Genomic DNA, 15,126 nt, shown 5'->3' with positions numbered 1-15,126 from the left:
CCTGCCTCAGCATCACCTGCCTCATCATCACCTGCCTCATCATCACCTGCCTCATCATCACCTGCCACTGCATCACCTGCCTCATCATCACCTGCCTCCTCATCACCTGCCTCAGCATCACCTGCCTCAGCATCACGTGCCTCAGCATCCTGTGCCTCATCATCACGTGCCTCATCATCACCTGCCTCTGGCTACGTTGTTCCCCGTGCCTGTGTCATGTCGTCCGTGGCCTCCCCGACGTCGCGGTCTCGCTAAAAAACATCTTGCTCCACCGCCGGTGACGCCGATGATGATGATGATGATGACGATGATGATGACGATGATGATGATGATGACGCCGGTGATGATGACGATGATGACGATGATGACGATGATGACTAATTCACGCTCTTTCCTGTCGCCCATCACAGAGGCGGCTGTGTACGCGTCCGTGGAAGGCGAGGTGAGGCGGCTCCCCGTCTGTTTGACGCTCCGTTTAGAGGCGGAGCGTCGACCCCTCGGCGTCGGGGAGGAGTTTGACTCCAGGTGCCATCGCCATCGCCGCCGTCGCCATAGCGATGGCATCGCTATGGCGACGGCGGCGATGGCGATGGCATCACCGCGGTTTTTGTTCTCTCGCCACCGACGCGGTGGGGCAGCCCTCTCGTCCAATCGATCGGCCGCGTTGGTTAGCAGGGGGGGGGCGGGGCCGGCCGTCGACCAATGGGGAGCGAGCGGTGGGGGGGCGGGCGCCGCGTGTCCTCTCGTCCAATCGAACGGCCGCGTTGGTTAGCAGGGGGGGGCGGGGCCGGCCATCGACCAATGGGGAGCGAGCGGTGGGGGCGCCGCGTTCGTTAGGTGAGACGGAGTTGTGGGGGGGGGGGGCAGGGACTGGCTGTTGACCAATGGGGAGCGAGCGGTGGGGGCGGGCGCCGCGTGTCCTCTCGTCCAATCGGAGCTCCGCGTTCGTTAGGTGAGGGGGGGAGGGAAGGGCCGCCTTGCGGCCAATGGGGAGCGAGCGGTGGGGGCGGGCGCCGCGTGTCCTCTCGTCCAATCGGAGCGCCGCGTTCGTTAGGTGAGGGGGAGGGGACGCGGGGCCGGCCGTCGACCAATGGGAAGCGAGAATTGCGGGGCGCCACGCGGCCCTCCCGTCCAATCAGATAGCCGCTTTGTGAGGACCAATCGCAATGCGCGCTCAGTTCGAGAACCACCTCTCTCGGGGCCAATCGGAAGGCCGCGCTCGCGAGGCGCTCGGCCAATCGGAGCGCTCCGTTCGACATGGAACTCGTCCAGCAGTGGATGGACCTTGACCATTAAACTTCACCTTGGTGGTGGTGGTGGTGGTTGTAGTGGTGGTGGTTGTAGTGGTGGTGGTTGTAGTGGTGGTGGTAGTTGTAGTGGTGGTGGTGGTCGTTGTGATGGTGGTGGTGGTTGTAGTGGTGGTTGTAGTGGTGGTTGTAGTGGTTGTAGTGGTGGTGGTGGTTGTTATGGTTGTGGTGGTTGTTGTTGTGGTTGTTGTTGTTGTGGTGGTGGTTGTTATAGTTGTGGTGGTTGTTATAGTTGTGGTGGTTGTTGTTGTGGTGGTTGTTATAGTTGTGGTGGTTGTTGTTGTGGTTGTTGTAGTGGTGGTGGTGGTTGTTATAGTTGTGGTTGTTGTGGTTGTTGTTATAGTTGTTATAGTTGTTCTTGTGGTTGTTGTTGTTGTTATAGTTGTTGTTATAGTTGTTGTTGTTATAGTTGTGGTTGTTGTTGTTATAGTTGTTGTTGTTGTTGTAGTAGTTGTTATAGTTGTTGTGTTGTTGTTGTAGTTGTAGTTATAGTTGTTGTGTTGTTGTTGTTATAGTTGTTGTGGTTGTTGTTATAGTTGTTATAGTTGTTGTTATAGTTGTTGTTGTTGTTGCTATAGTTGTTATATTTGTGGTTGTTGTTGTTATAGTTGTTGTGTGGTTGTTGTTGTTGCTATAGTTATATTTGTGGTTGTTATAGTAGTTATAGTTGTTGTGTTGTTGTTATAGTTGTTATATTTGTGGTTGTTATAGTAGTTATAGTTGTGTTGTTGTTATTGTTGTTGTTATAGTGATAGTTGTTGTTGTTATAGTTTTTGTTGTTATAGTTGTTGTGATAGTTGTTATAGTTGTGGTTATTGTTGTTGTTATAGTTATAGTTGTGTTGTTGTTGTTGTTGCTATAGTTGTTGTTGTTATAGTTGTTGTTGTTATAGTGATAGTTGTTGTGTTGTTGTTATAGTTGTGGTTGTTGTTATATTTGTGGTTGTTGTTGTTGTTGCTGTTGTTATAGTGATAGTTGTTGTTATAGTTGTTGTTATAGTTGTAATAGTTGTTGTGTTGTTGTTGTTGTTGCTGTTGCAGTGTCCCCTGGCCCGCAAGCGTCAACGTCGCACCGTGGAAGATTTCAACCAATTCTGTAACTTCGTGCTGGCCTACGCTGGCTACATCCCTCACTCGAAGGTGAGCAACACCCCGCTCACCACCACGCTCACCAACACCACGCTCACCACCACCACGTACACTCACCACACTCACCAACACGTACACTCACCACCACCAACACGCTCACCACCACGCTCACCAACATCACCAACACGCTCACCACCACGCTCACCAACACGCTCACCAACACGCTCACCAACACCACCACCACCAACACGCTCACCACCACACTCACCAACACGCTCACCAACACGCTCACCACCAGCACCACCACCACACTCACCACCACGCTCACCAACACCACCACCACCACACTCACCACCACCACACTCACCACCACCACACTCACCACCACCACCACACTCACCACCACCACCACCACCATACTCACCACCACCACACTCACCACCACCACACTCACCACCACCACCACCACCACACTCACCACCACCACCCCCCCCGTGTGTCCCAGGAGGCCCGGGGTTTGCCCGGCCCCCCCGCCCACGCCGGCCGCAGCCCCCCCAACAGCACGGGCAGCACGGCCGACAGCGACAGCTGGTCATGTGACTCCGCCTCGCCCCACAATGCACTGCTGCACAGGGCGGCCACGCAGCAGCAGCAGCAGCAGCATCATCCGCCGAGAAAACAGCCACAACAACAACCACAACAACAGCCACAACAACAACAGCCACAACAACAACAACAACAGCCACAACAACAACAGCCACAACAACAGCCGCCACCACCAGCGCCGGCGTCCCCGCCGCTGCCGTCCTCCCACAATGCACCGCAGCCGGTGCCGCCCCCCCCGCCGTCCGTTGTCGCCGCCCCCTCCTCCTCGCCGTCGCCGACGGCGACGCCGGCGGCGGCGGCGTCGTCGCCCACGGCAACCGCGGTCCCCTGCCCCCCCAGGCAGGGCGGGGCGGGGCGCGTTGCCGTGGCGACGAGGCTGCCCTGGAGACGGCAGGGAAAGAGGATGGGGCCGGTGGTGGTGGGCGGTGGCGGTGGTGGCGGTGGTGGAGGTGGTGGTGGTGGTGGCGGTGGTGGTGGTGGCGGTGGTGGCGGTGGTGGCGGTGGTGGCGGTGGTGGTGGTGGTGGTGGTGGTGAAGGGGTGGGGGCCGCGGGGCGGCTGGGAGGGTCCCGGGTGAGGAGAGGCCGTGGGGCACGCGGTGGAGTTGGTGGTGGTGGTGGTGGTGGAGGTGGTGGTGGTGGAGTTGGTGGTGGAGTTGGTGGTGGAGGTGGTGGTGGTGGTGGCGGCGATCACTGGGGAAGAGGCGGTGGAGAGGCACAGGTGAGTGTGTGGGTGTGTGAGTGTGTGGGTGAGTGTGTGGGTGAGTGTGTGGGTGAGTGTGTGGGTGGGTGTGTGGGTGTGTGGGTGAGTGTGTGGGTGAGTGTGTGAGTGTGTGGGTGAGTGTGTGAGTGTGTGTGTGTCTGTGTGTGTAGTGGCCAAAACAACCCCCTACCTCCTCGCGGTGCCGGACGGGCAACTCTGTCGTGGACAATGCTGTGGGGGGAGGGACAATTCCGATTGGCTCCTCCCCTCATGGCGTCTGTGTCCACCACAGGGGCTAAACGGGGGCTCAGGACGGGTGCGAGGGGCTGGTAACCCCTCCACCTTCAATTAATTACCACTAAACCACGAGTTAAGCTGAAATATGTAACTAATAAGCTTGTGCCGGAGGCCCCGGGGGGACAGGCGTCTATGACGTCTCCTGGCCAAACCCCAATTGGCGGAGCCAGGAGATTGAATCTCAACCCTCGGGGCTCCTCCAGAAACAACGAAAAACCATTACGGGTGGCCACGTGGAATGTTCGAACGCTCACTGCGGAGGAGAGGCTGCCACTCCTCTGTCGGGAGCTGGACCGGTACCGCCTGGATCTATGTGGCATTCAGGAGGTCCGGTGGACCGGCTCTGGCTCCTGCCACCATGAGGGGTGGACAGTCCTCTACTCGGGGCAGCAGACTGCCAAACAACAGGGTGTGGGTCTTCTTTTGAACAAAAGAATGAAGGGGGCGTGGGAGCTTGGCGGTGAGGTGTGGGAAGCTGTAAGTCCCAGGCTACTTTGGGCTCGCCTTCCCATCAACCGGAGGTGAGGAGTGGTGGTCGTGGTTACTTATGCCCCCACCGAAGACGAACATCCGTGGAGGGATGCAGGCAAAGCCGATGAGACAGATGCCTTCTATGACCTCCTGTCACAGGTGCTGGCTAAAGTGGCCCCTCAGGATAGAGTCATCTTGTTGGGTGACTTCAATGCCCGAGTTGGTCATGATACTGGCACCTGGTCTGGAGTGATTGGAGGGCATGGACCAGATCAGCTCAATAACAACGGTAGGCTGCTAGACTTTTGTGCAGCCCATGGGCTTGTAATTACCAACACGCTGTTCCGGCATCGGCGCATCCACACCACATCATGGATGCATGCCGGGTCCAAGCAAGATCATCTGCTGGACTACGTAGTGATGGACCAGCGGATGTGGGCCCATGTCCTTGACACCAGGACCTACCATGGAGCTGATCTGCCCTCTGACCATCGACTTGTCATCTGTAAGATGCACCTGCCGTTCTTCCACTCCAGGACCCCATTCAAACCCTTAGTGGCATGGTCTCAGCTAGCTGATGAAAGTTGCAAGCGAGAATTTCATCATCACTTGCAGCTGGGGTTGGCATCGTCCCCGACTCCTCCTGATGTCGAGGGGAAATGGGCGAGGTTTAGTACTGTCACTCATGCAGCTGAAATGGCTGCTTTGGGTACACGGTCCAGACCTCCCCAGAGACCCTGGCTGACAGAGGAAGTGTATAAGCTGGCTGATAAAAAAGCAAAAGGCCCACTCTCATCGTCTACAGCATCCCACGTCGGAGAATGAGGAGGCTTACCACAGCCTTCGCTCGGCCGTGAGACGCTGCAAGGATGGGCGGTAGTCGCGTGTTGCTGAGGAGATGGAGTCTGCCTCAGTTGCCCGCGATCCCAAATCGCTCTTTAATTCCATCAAAAAAGTAACCTGCAGCACCACACCTATTACCATCATTAGGGGAAAGAACGGTGATCCAATCTCGGACCCCCAGGAACAGGTTTGCAGATTTGCTGAGCATTTCTGTGAGGTCCTGGGGGAGGGGAAATCCCTCAGCCAGGAAAACATCGTGGCACAAAGTTGGGATGACCCTGCTGAGGCTGCGGTGCCTCAAATATTGGAGGAGGAAGTCACCCCCTGTGAGTGGCTGGCTGAGGTGCCATCTGTTGAGGTAGTACTGAAGGTGATCCGGAGTCTGAGACCAGGAAAGGCAGCGGGCAGAGATGATCTCCCAAGCGAAATGCCGAGGGAGGGTGGCGTTTGTGCACAGACTGCCCTATATGACATCATAACAACAGTCTGGACCACTGGACGGGTTCCGCAGGATTGGAAGGATGCCCTGGTGGTCCCCCTCTTTAAGAAGGGGGACCGCACAGACTGTAACAACTACAGGGGCATGTCACTCCTCAGTGTACCGGGAAAGGTCATGACAAGGATTATTCAACATCGCCTTGTTAGGCACGCTGAGGAGAGGCTTGCGGAGCCCCAATACGGTTTCAGGAAAGGGCGGTCCTGCACAGATGCCATATTTTTTGTCCGTCTGGTACAGCAGAGGTGGAGGGGATTCCAACAAGACCTACATCTCTGCTTTATTGATCTGGTCAAGGCCTATGATACCATCAGTAGGCCTGGGCTCTGGGTTGTTCTTCGTGCTTTTGGAGTCCCCGACCCTCTGCTCACGATCATTAAGGACCTTCATGATGGTGAGCGGGCCCGGGTAAAACTACGTGGCCGGGAGTCGGAGCCATTCCCCGTACACCTTGGGGTGCGACAGGGATGTCCTCTGGCTCCCACATTATTTAACATCTATTTCGGCCACGTAGTTAGTGAAGCCTTCAATAGCTGTACCGGGGGAATCTCCACATGGTACAGATATAATGGGAGGCTGATCGATGCCCGGGTGCCGTCAAGGGATGGCTCCCTATTGCTCAACCACGTGATGTATGCCGATGACCGGGTAATAGCTGCTCAGTCAGAGGAGGAGTTGGAGACGCTGCTGCTGAGACTGGAGCGTGCCACTAAGAGGTGGGGCCTTACCATCAGCCCCACCAAAACTAAGCACCTGCCTGGGTATTTTGTACCATCGGACACTCCACCACCCCCAAAACTTCCAATTGGTGATGGGGCAGTTGTGGAGAGAGTGGAGAGTTTCCCATACCTGGGCAGTGTGCTTATGACCGGCTCCGGTTTAACAGCAGAGGTCTCACTCCGAATCAGTCGAGCGGCAATATCTTTTCATTGGTTGCATAATGCTGTGTGGAAGCTACCTGGTTTGTCGCTCCGCACGAAGCTTCAGGTCTTCTTGGCCACGGTCATTCCCTCCCTTCTCTACGCTTGCGAAACGTGGACCCCCCTAATGGAACATCTTCGCCGAATGGAAACATTTAGGCTGGCCTGCCTACGATCCATCCTGGGTTTAACCAGACTGGATTGTGTGAGGAGCTCACAAATCCTTGAAAGATCTTAACAAAGTCCCATCGGTGAGCTCCTCCGGCAGGCAAGGCTGCGTTGGCTGGGTCATGTAGCCCGCATGCCCAGCCGAAACAGCTTTTGTTTGGCCAGATCGAGGGGGCTAAACGGGCGCGGCACGGGCTAGAAAAGAGATGGAGTGATGTGGTACAGGAGGACATGGAGCTGAGTGGACTTGCCGATGACTGGTACCAGCGGTGTCAAGATCTTCCTCTGTGGAGGAGGCTCGTGAAGGACGCTACTGGGCAGTTGGAGGCAGTCGCCCTCCAACAACAACGGAGGGCGGAGGAGCGACGCTCACAACAACGAGCGGAGCGCCGGGTGGCTAAAGCACAGCAGGTTGGCACAGTAGGGGGCACAGGTGGTGCATCAGCCAGTCATCTCAGTCAGTCGACCCGTGGCACCTGGGTCTGTCCCGTGACCTCCTGCCAGCGGGCGTTCGACACTTCACGTGGCCTCACGGTGCACCTAGCCTGGCACAAGCGTCGTGGTGATGTCACCACCGTGGTTAGTGGACCCTACCAATTGTGCAGTGGTTAGTGGACCGTACCACCTGCCCAGTGGTTAGTGGACTGTACCAATTGTGCAGTGGTTAGTGGACTGTACCAATTGTGCAGTGGTTAGTGGACTGTACCACTTGCGCAGTGGTTAGTGGACTGTACCAATTGTGCAGTGGTTAGTGGACTGTACCACTTGCACCATGGTTAGTGGACTGTACCAATTGTGCAGTGGTTAGTGGACCGTACCAATTGCGCAGTGGTTAGTGGACCGTACCACTTGCACCAACTTGACCGTACCAACTGGACCCTACCACTTGCACCAACTGGACCGTACCAACTGGACCCTACCACTTGCACCAACTGGACCGTACCAACTGGACCGTACCATCTGGACCGTACCAACTGGACTCTTTCCCCCCCCTCCCCCCCCCCACCACGGTAGAGCGTCACCGGTGGAGCCTCAAGCGAGGAGCCGGCGGTTTTGCCGATTCCGGGCGGCACCCGGGCGGACGACGACGACGACGAGGACGAGGAGGAGGAGGAGAAGCAGGAGGAGGAGGAGGAGGAGGACGAAGAGGAGGAGGGGGGCGAGGGGGAGGGGGGGGAGACGCGGGGGGGAGTGGAGGTGATTGAGACGGCCCCCACAGTGAAGGTTTACAGGGACAAGGGAGGCAACTCCAACGATGAGGACATCATGGTGGACTCAGGTGGGTGGGTGGACTCAGGTGGGTGGGTGGGTGGGTGGATGAGTGAGTGGGTGGGTGGGTGGGTGAGTGGGTGGGTGGGTGGTGAGCATGTGGGTGGGTGAGTGGGTGGGTAGGTGGGTGGGTGGGCGAGTGAGTGGGTGGGGAGTGGGTGAGTGGGTGGGTGAATGAGTGAGTGGGTGGGTGAGTGAGTGTTTGAGTTGGTGTCTGGGTGGGTGGGTGAGTGAGTGGGTGGGTGGGTGGGTGAGTGGGTGAGTGAGTGAGTGGGTGGGTGAGTGGGTGGGTGGGTGGGTAAGTGAGTGGGTGGGTGAGTGGGTAAGTGAGTGGGTGGGTGAGTGGGTAAGTGAGTGGGTAGGTGAGTGGGTTAGTGGGTGAGTGGGTGAGTGGGTGAGTGAGTGGGTGGGTGGGTGAGTGGGTGGGTGAGTGAGTGGGTGGGTGGGTGAGTGGGTGGGTGGGTGAGTGAGTGGGTGAGTGAGTGAGTGTTTGAGTTGGTGTCTGGGTAAGTGGGTGGGTGAGTGGGTGGGTTGGTGAGTGGGTGGGTGAGTGGGTGAGTGAGTGGGTAAGTGGGTGAGTGGGTGGGTGAGTGAGTGAGTGGGTGAGTGGGTGGGTGAGTGAGTGGGTTAGTGAGTGGGTAAGTGAGTGGGTGGGTGAGTGGGTGGGTGGGTTAGTGAGTGAGTGGGTGAGTGAGTGAGTGAGTGGGTGAGTGGGTGGGTGAGTGGGTTAGTGAGTGGGTGAGTTAGTTAGTAAGTGAGTGAGTGCTTGAGTGAGCGACTGACTGAGTGTCCCATCACTCCAACTCCTCTCACCCCCCCCCCACATCCACCCCGCACCTCCCCCCCCTCCCCCAGAGGACGACTCCTGGGGCCTGGTGACGTGCTTCTGTCAGAAGCCCTTCGCCGGCCGTCCGATGATCGAGTGCGGCCTCTGTGCCACCTGGGTGCACCTCTCCTGTGCCAAGATCCGCAAGTCCAACGTGCCGGACGAGTTCGTGTGCCAGCCGTGCCGGGCCGGCCACGCCGGGGCCCACCGGGCCGAATCGCCGGCTCCCGCGGAAGCTTCGGCCGACGCCGCGGCTTTGACCTCGCGGCGTTCCAGGAGGCAGGGCGGCGGTGGAGGCGGTGGAGGCGGTGGTGGCGGCGGCGGAGGCGGTGGAGGCGCTGGAGGCAGTGGAGGCGGTGGAGGCGGCGGAGGCGCTGGAGGCGGTGGAGGCGGTGGAGGCGGCGGAGGCGGTGGAGGCGGCGCTGGAGGCGGTGGAGGCGCTGGAGGCGGTGGAGGCGGCGGTGGCGGCTGTCCAGCCACCGCGTCTTCGTCGTCCGAGGATAACTGAGGGAGTCCCTTGGGCCGTCGACTTCCAGCAGGTGGATTCTGTAGCGGGGCGAGATGGGCGGTGTGAACGTGTCACACGTTGGGGTCGGCCGGGCTTGTCCACAGCAGCGGGATGGACGACCCGGGATTCACACGGACAGCCGGATTCACATGGACAAACTGGATTCACATGGACAACCGGATTTGGATGGACAACCTGATTCACATGAACAATCGGATTTGGATGGACAAACCGGATTCACATGGACAACCGGATTCACATGGACAACCAGATTCACATGGACAACCGGATTCACATGGACAGCCGGATTTGGATGGACAAACCGGATTCACATGGACAACCGGATTTGGATGGACAACTGGAATTGGATGGACAAACCGGATTCACATGGACAACCGGAATTGGATGGACACCTGGATTCACATGGACAACCCGGATTTGTATGGACAACTGGATTCACATGGACAACCGGATTTTTGATGGACAATCGGATTTGAGCAGCAGATTGTGAACTACAGCTGATTTGACGGACAGTTGATCTGACAGCGGATGTGATGGACAGTGGATCTCACAGACAGCTGATTTGACGGACAGTTGATCTGACAGCGGATGTGATGGACAGTGGCTCTCACAGACAGTTGATTTGATGGACAGTGGATCCGACAGCGGATATGATGGACAGTGGATCTCATAGCTGATCTCACAGACAGCTGATCTCACAGACAGCGGATCTCACAGACAGCGGATCTCGCAGACAGCTGATCTCACAGATAGCGGATCTCGCAGACAGCTGATCTCACAGATAGCGGATCTCACAGTCAGAGGATCCCACAGACAGGATCTCACAGACAGCTGAACTCACAGACAGCTGATCTCACAGACAGCGGATCTCACAGACAGCGGATCTCACAGACAGCTGATCTCACAGACAGCTGATCTCTCAGACAGCTGATCTCTCAGACAGCTGATCTCACAGTCAGAGGATCCCACAGACAGCTGAACTCACAGACAGCTGATCTCACAGATTGAGAATCTGACAGACAGCTGATCCCACCGACAGCTGATCTCACAAACAGCTGATCTCACAGACAGCTGATCTCTCAGACAGCTGATCTCACAGACAGCTGATCTCACAGACAGCTGATCTCACAGACAGCTGATCTCACAGACAGAGAATCTGACAGCTGATATTACAGACAGAGGATTTCACAGACAGCTGATCTCGCAGACGGAGGATTTCACAGACAGCTGATCTCACAGACAGCTGATCTCACAGACAGCTGATCTCACAGACAGCGGATCTCACAGATTGAGAATCTGACAGACAGCTAATCTCACAGACAGAGGATCTCACAGACAGCTGATCTCACAGACAGCTAATCTCACAGACAGCTGATCTCACAGACAGCTGATCTCACAGACAACTGATCTCACAGACAACTGATCTCAGACAGCGGATCTCACAGATTGAGAATCTGACAGACAGCTGATCTCACAGACAGAGGATCTCACAGACAGCTAATCTCACAGACAGCTGATCTCACTGACAGAGGATCTGACAGCTGATCTCACAGACAGCTGATCTCACAGACGGGTGATCTCACAGACGGGTGATCTCACAGACAGGTGATCTCACAGACAGGTGATCTCACAGACAGGTGATCTCACAGACAACTGATCTCACAGACAGCTGAGCTCACAGACAGCTGATCTCACAGACAGCTGATCTCACAGACAGCTGATTGGACAGCTGTTTGGATGGACAGTGGATTGAGGTGGACGGCTGTTGATGCAGCGGCAGCGGCAGCAGCTCGCTGAGACTCTTGAAGCCCCAACACCGCCCTTGACAGACGCTGAGGTCAAGGTGTGGGTGGGTTGGTGGGTGGGCGAGTGGGTGGGCGAGTGGGTGGGCGAGTGGGTTGGTGGGTGGGCGAGTGGGTGGGCGGGTGGGTGGGCGAGTGGATGGCACGGGCTAGAGAAGAGATGGAGTGACGTGGTACAGGAGGACGTGGAGCTGAGTGGACTTGCCGATGACCGGTACCAGCGGTGTCAAGATCGGCCTCTGTGGAGGAGTTTTGTGAAGGACGCTGCTGTTGCTGGGCAGTGCCAGGCTAGGTGCACCTTGAGGAGGCTACTGGGGGCAGTGCCAGGCTAGGTGCACTTTGAGGAGGCTACTGGGGGCAGTGCCAGGCTAGGTGCACCTTGAGACTACTGGGCAGTTGGAGGTAGTCGCCCTCCAGCAACAACAGCGGAGGGCGGAGGAGCGACGCTCACGACAACGAGCGAGTTGGCACAGGTGGTGCACCTAGCCTGGCACAGCAGCACAACCCATGGCACCTGCAGGGTCTGTCCCGTGACCATCTTCTCATGCACCTAGCCTGGCACAGCAGTCAAACCCATGGCACCTGCTGGGTCTGTCCCGTGACCACCTCCTCATGCACCTAGCCTGGCACAGCAGTCAAACCCATGGCACCTGCAGGGTCTGTCCCGTGACCACCTCCTCATGCACCTAGCCTGGCACAGCAGTCAACCCATGGCACCTGCAGGGTCTGTCCCTCCTCCTCGTGCACCTAGCCTGGCACACAAGCGGGCACCGTGGTGACGTCACTGACACTTGTTGTTGTTGTGGTGCAGCTGTTTGCCATTGTTGCCGATTCGTCTGAAGCCGCCCCGCCTGGGCCTCCCCTAGGTCGACTCAGCCTCAAATGAGTAGCTTGTGGAGCGGTGGTGGTGTAGTGGTGGTGGTGGTGTAGCGATGGTGGTGGTGGAGCGGTGGTGGTGGTGTAGTGGTGGTGGAGCGGTGGTGTAGTGGTGGTGGTGTAGTGGTGGTGGAGCGGTGGTGCTGTAGTGGTGGTGGTGGTGTAGTGGTGGTAGTTGTGGTGGTGGTGGTGTAGTGGTGGTGGTGGAGCGGTGGTGGTGGTGTAGTGAACATCGCCAGCACTGGAGAGACAAAGGCGGCCGGGCGTGGTGCTGGTGGCCACCCCCTCTGTGTGTGCCACAGTGCCGGTAGCCTTCATAGGCGCTGCTACTCGCTACTGACAGCACTTGCCCCTACAGCCTGCTAGAGGCTGCACGGGGGAGCTTTGTCTCTGTGTGCCTGTCTGTGTGTGTCTGTGTCTCTGTGTGTGTCTCTGTGTGTGTCTCTCCCAAGCGAAATGCTGAGGGAGGGTGGCGTTTGTGCACAGACTGCCCTATATGACTTCATAACAACAGTCTGGACCACTGGACGGGTTCCGCAGGATTGGAAGGATGCCCTGGTGGTCCCCCTCTTTAAGAAGGGGGACCGCACAGACTGTAACAACTACAGGAGCATCTCACTCCTCAGTGTGAGGCGGGGAAAGGTCCTGGCAAGGAATATTCAACATCGCTTTGCCAGGCATGCTGAGGAGAGGCTTGCGGAGCCCCAATGCGGTTTCAGGAAAGGGCGGTCCTGCACAGATGCCATATTTTCTGTCCGTCTGCTACAGCAGAGGTGGAGGGGATTCCAGCAAGACCTACATCTCTGATTTATTGACCTGGTCAAGGCCTATGATACCATCAGTAGGCCTGGGCTCTGGGTCGTTCTTCGTGCTTTTGGAGTACCTGACCCTCTGCTCACGATCATTAAGGACCTTCATGATGGTGAGTGGGCCCGGGTAAAACTACGTGGCCGGGAGTCGGAGCCATTCCCTGTACACCTTGGGGTGCGACAGGGATGTCCTCTGGCTCCCACATTATTTAACATCTATTTTGACCACGTAGTTCGTGAAGCCTTCAATAGCTGTACCGGGGGAATCTCCATTTGGTACAGATATAATGGGAGGCTGATTGATGCCCGGGTGCGTTCAAGGGATGGCTCCCTATTGCTCAACCACGTTATGTATGCTGATGATTTGGTAATAGCTGCTCATTCAGAGGAGGAGTTGGAGACGCTGCTGCTGAGACTGGAACGTGCCACTAAGAGGTGGGGCCTTACCATCAGCCCCACCAAAACTAAGCACCTGCCTGGGTATTTTGTACCATCGGACACTCCACCCCCACAACTCCCAATCGGTGATGGGGCAGTTGAGGAGATGAGAGACACCCCCCACACACACACACACAGACTCACCACACACACACAGACTTGCCACACACACAGAGACCCACAGACTCATCACACACACACAGACTCATCACACACACAGACCCATCACACAGACACACATAGACTCACCACCACACACAGACCCATAGACTCACCACACAGAGACCCACAGACTCGCCTCGACACAGAGACCCACAGACTCACCACCACACAGAGACCCACAAACTCACCACACAGAGACCCACAGACTCACCACCACACAGAGACCCACAGACTCACCACCACACAGAGACCCACAGACTCACCACCACACAGAGACCCACAGACTCACCACACAGAGACCCACAGACTCATCACACACACACAGACTCATCACACACACAGACCCATCACACAGACACACATAGACTCACCACCACACACAGACCCATAGACTCACCACACAGAGACCCACAGACTCGCCTCGACACAGAGACCCACAGACTCACCACCACACAGAGACCCACAGACTCACCACACAGAGACCCACAAACTCACCACACAGAGACCCACAGACTCACCACCACACAGAGACCCACAGACTCACCACCACACAGAGACCCACAGACTCACCACCACACAGAGACCCACAGACTCACCACACAGAGACCCACAGACTCATCACACACACACAGACTCATCACACACACAGACCCATCACACAGACACACATAGACTCACCACCACACACAGACCCATAGACTCACCACACAGAGACCCACAGACTCGCCTCGACACAGAGACCCACAGACTCACCACCACACAGAGACCCACAGACTCACCACACAGAAACCCACAAACTCACCACACAGAGACCCACAGACTCACCACCACACAGAGACCCACAGACTCACCACCACACAGAGACCCACAGACTCACCACACAGAGACCCATAGACTCACCACACAGAGACCCACAGACTCACCACAGAGACCCACAGACTCACCACCGCACAAGAGACCCACAGACTCGCCACACAGAGACCCACAGACTCACCACACAGAGACCCACAGACTCACCACACAGAGACCCACAGACTCACCACCACACAAGAGACCCACAGACTCACCACCACACAGAGACCCACAGACTCACCACCACACAGAGACCCACAGACTCGCCACAGAGACCCATAGACTCACCACCACACAGAGACCCACAGACTCAAACGGAGAGCTATAGACTCACCACCACACGGAGTGGAGGTGCAGCGGTTAGGGCAGTTGTGTACATAGCAGCGCTGTGCGGGGAGTGGAGGTGCAGCGGTTAGGGCGGTCGTGTACATAGCAGCACTGCGTCGTGGTGACCACCACCAACACCACCAACACCACCACTACCACCACTACCACCACCACTACCACCACCACTACCACCAACACCACCACTACCACCACCACTACCATTACACAGTGTGGTAGTGCTGCTGCTGCCTGCTACTCTACACCACTTGCCCCCTATAGTTTGCTAGAGGCTACACGGGGGATCTTTGTCTGTGTATAGGTAATGCTACTCGCTCCTCTG

The 15,126-nt window shown here is 56.9% G+C and overlaps 1 protein-coding gene across 1 annotated transcript in view; it reads left to right on the top strand.

Moving 5' to 3' along the window:
* The window catches only part of LOC116958283 (uncharacterized), a gene marked incomplete at its 3' end in the record, with an annotated part of 35,393 nt that extends 26,038 nt beyond the window's left edge, over positions 1–9,355 (top strand). The window contains exons 2-7 of the mRNA XM_076056451.1: positions 411–442; positions 2,348–2,446; positions 2,901–3,440; positions 3,606–3,719; positions 7,911–8,175; positions 9,021–9,355. Of these exons, the coding sequence (XP_075912566.1) occupies positions 411–442; positions 2,348–2,446; positions 2,901–3,440; positions 3,606–3,719; positions 7,911–8,175; positions 9,021–9,355 (1,385 nt within the window). The remainder of the gene's footprint in view (positions 1–410; positions 443–2,347; positions 2,447–2,900; positions 3,441–3,605; positions 3,720–7,910; positions 8,176–9,020) is intronic.
* Positions 9,356–15,126: the final 5,771 nt, after the last annotated feature.

The sequence above is a fragment of the Petromyzon marinus genome, chromosome 75 (assembly GCF_048934315.1).
Source record: "Petromyzon marinus isolate PM22_M1 ecotype Great Lakes invasive population chromosome 75, UKy_Petmar_22M1.pri1.0, whole genome shotgun sequence".
Taxonomy (NCBI): domain Eukaryota; kingdom Metazoa; phylum Chordata; class Hyperoartia; order Petromyzontiformes; family Petromyzontidae; genus Petromyzon; species Petromyzon marinus.
The sequence above is the reverse complement of the archived record's forward strand: the minus strand, read 5'-3'. Positions and strand labels throughout refer to the sequence as shown.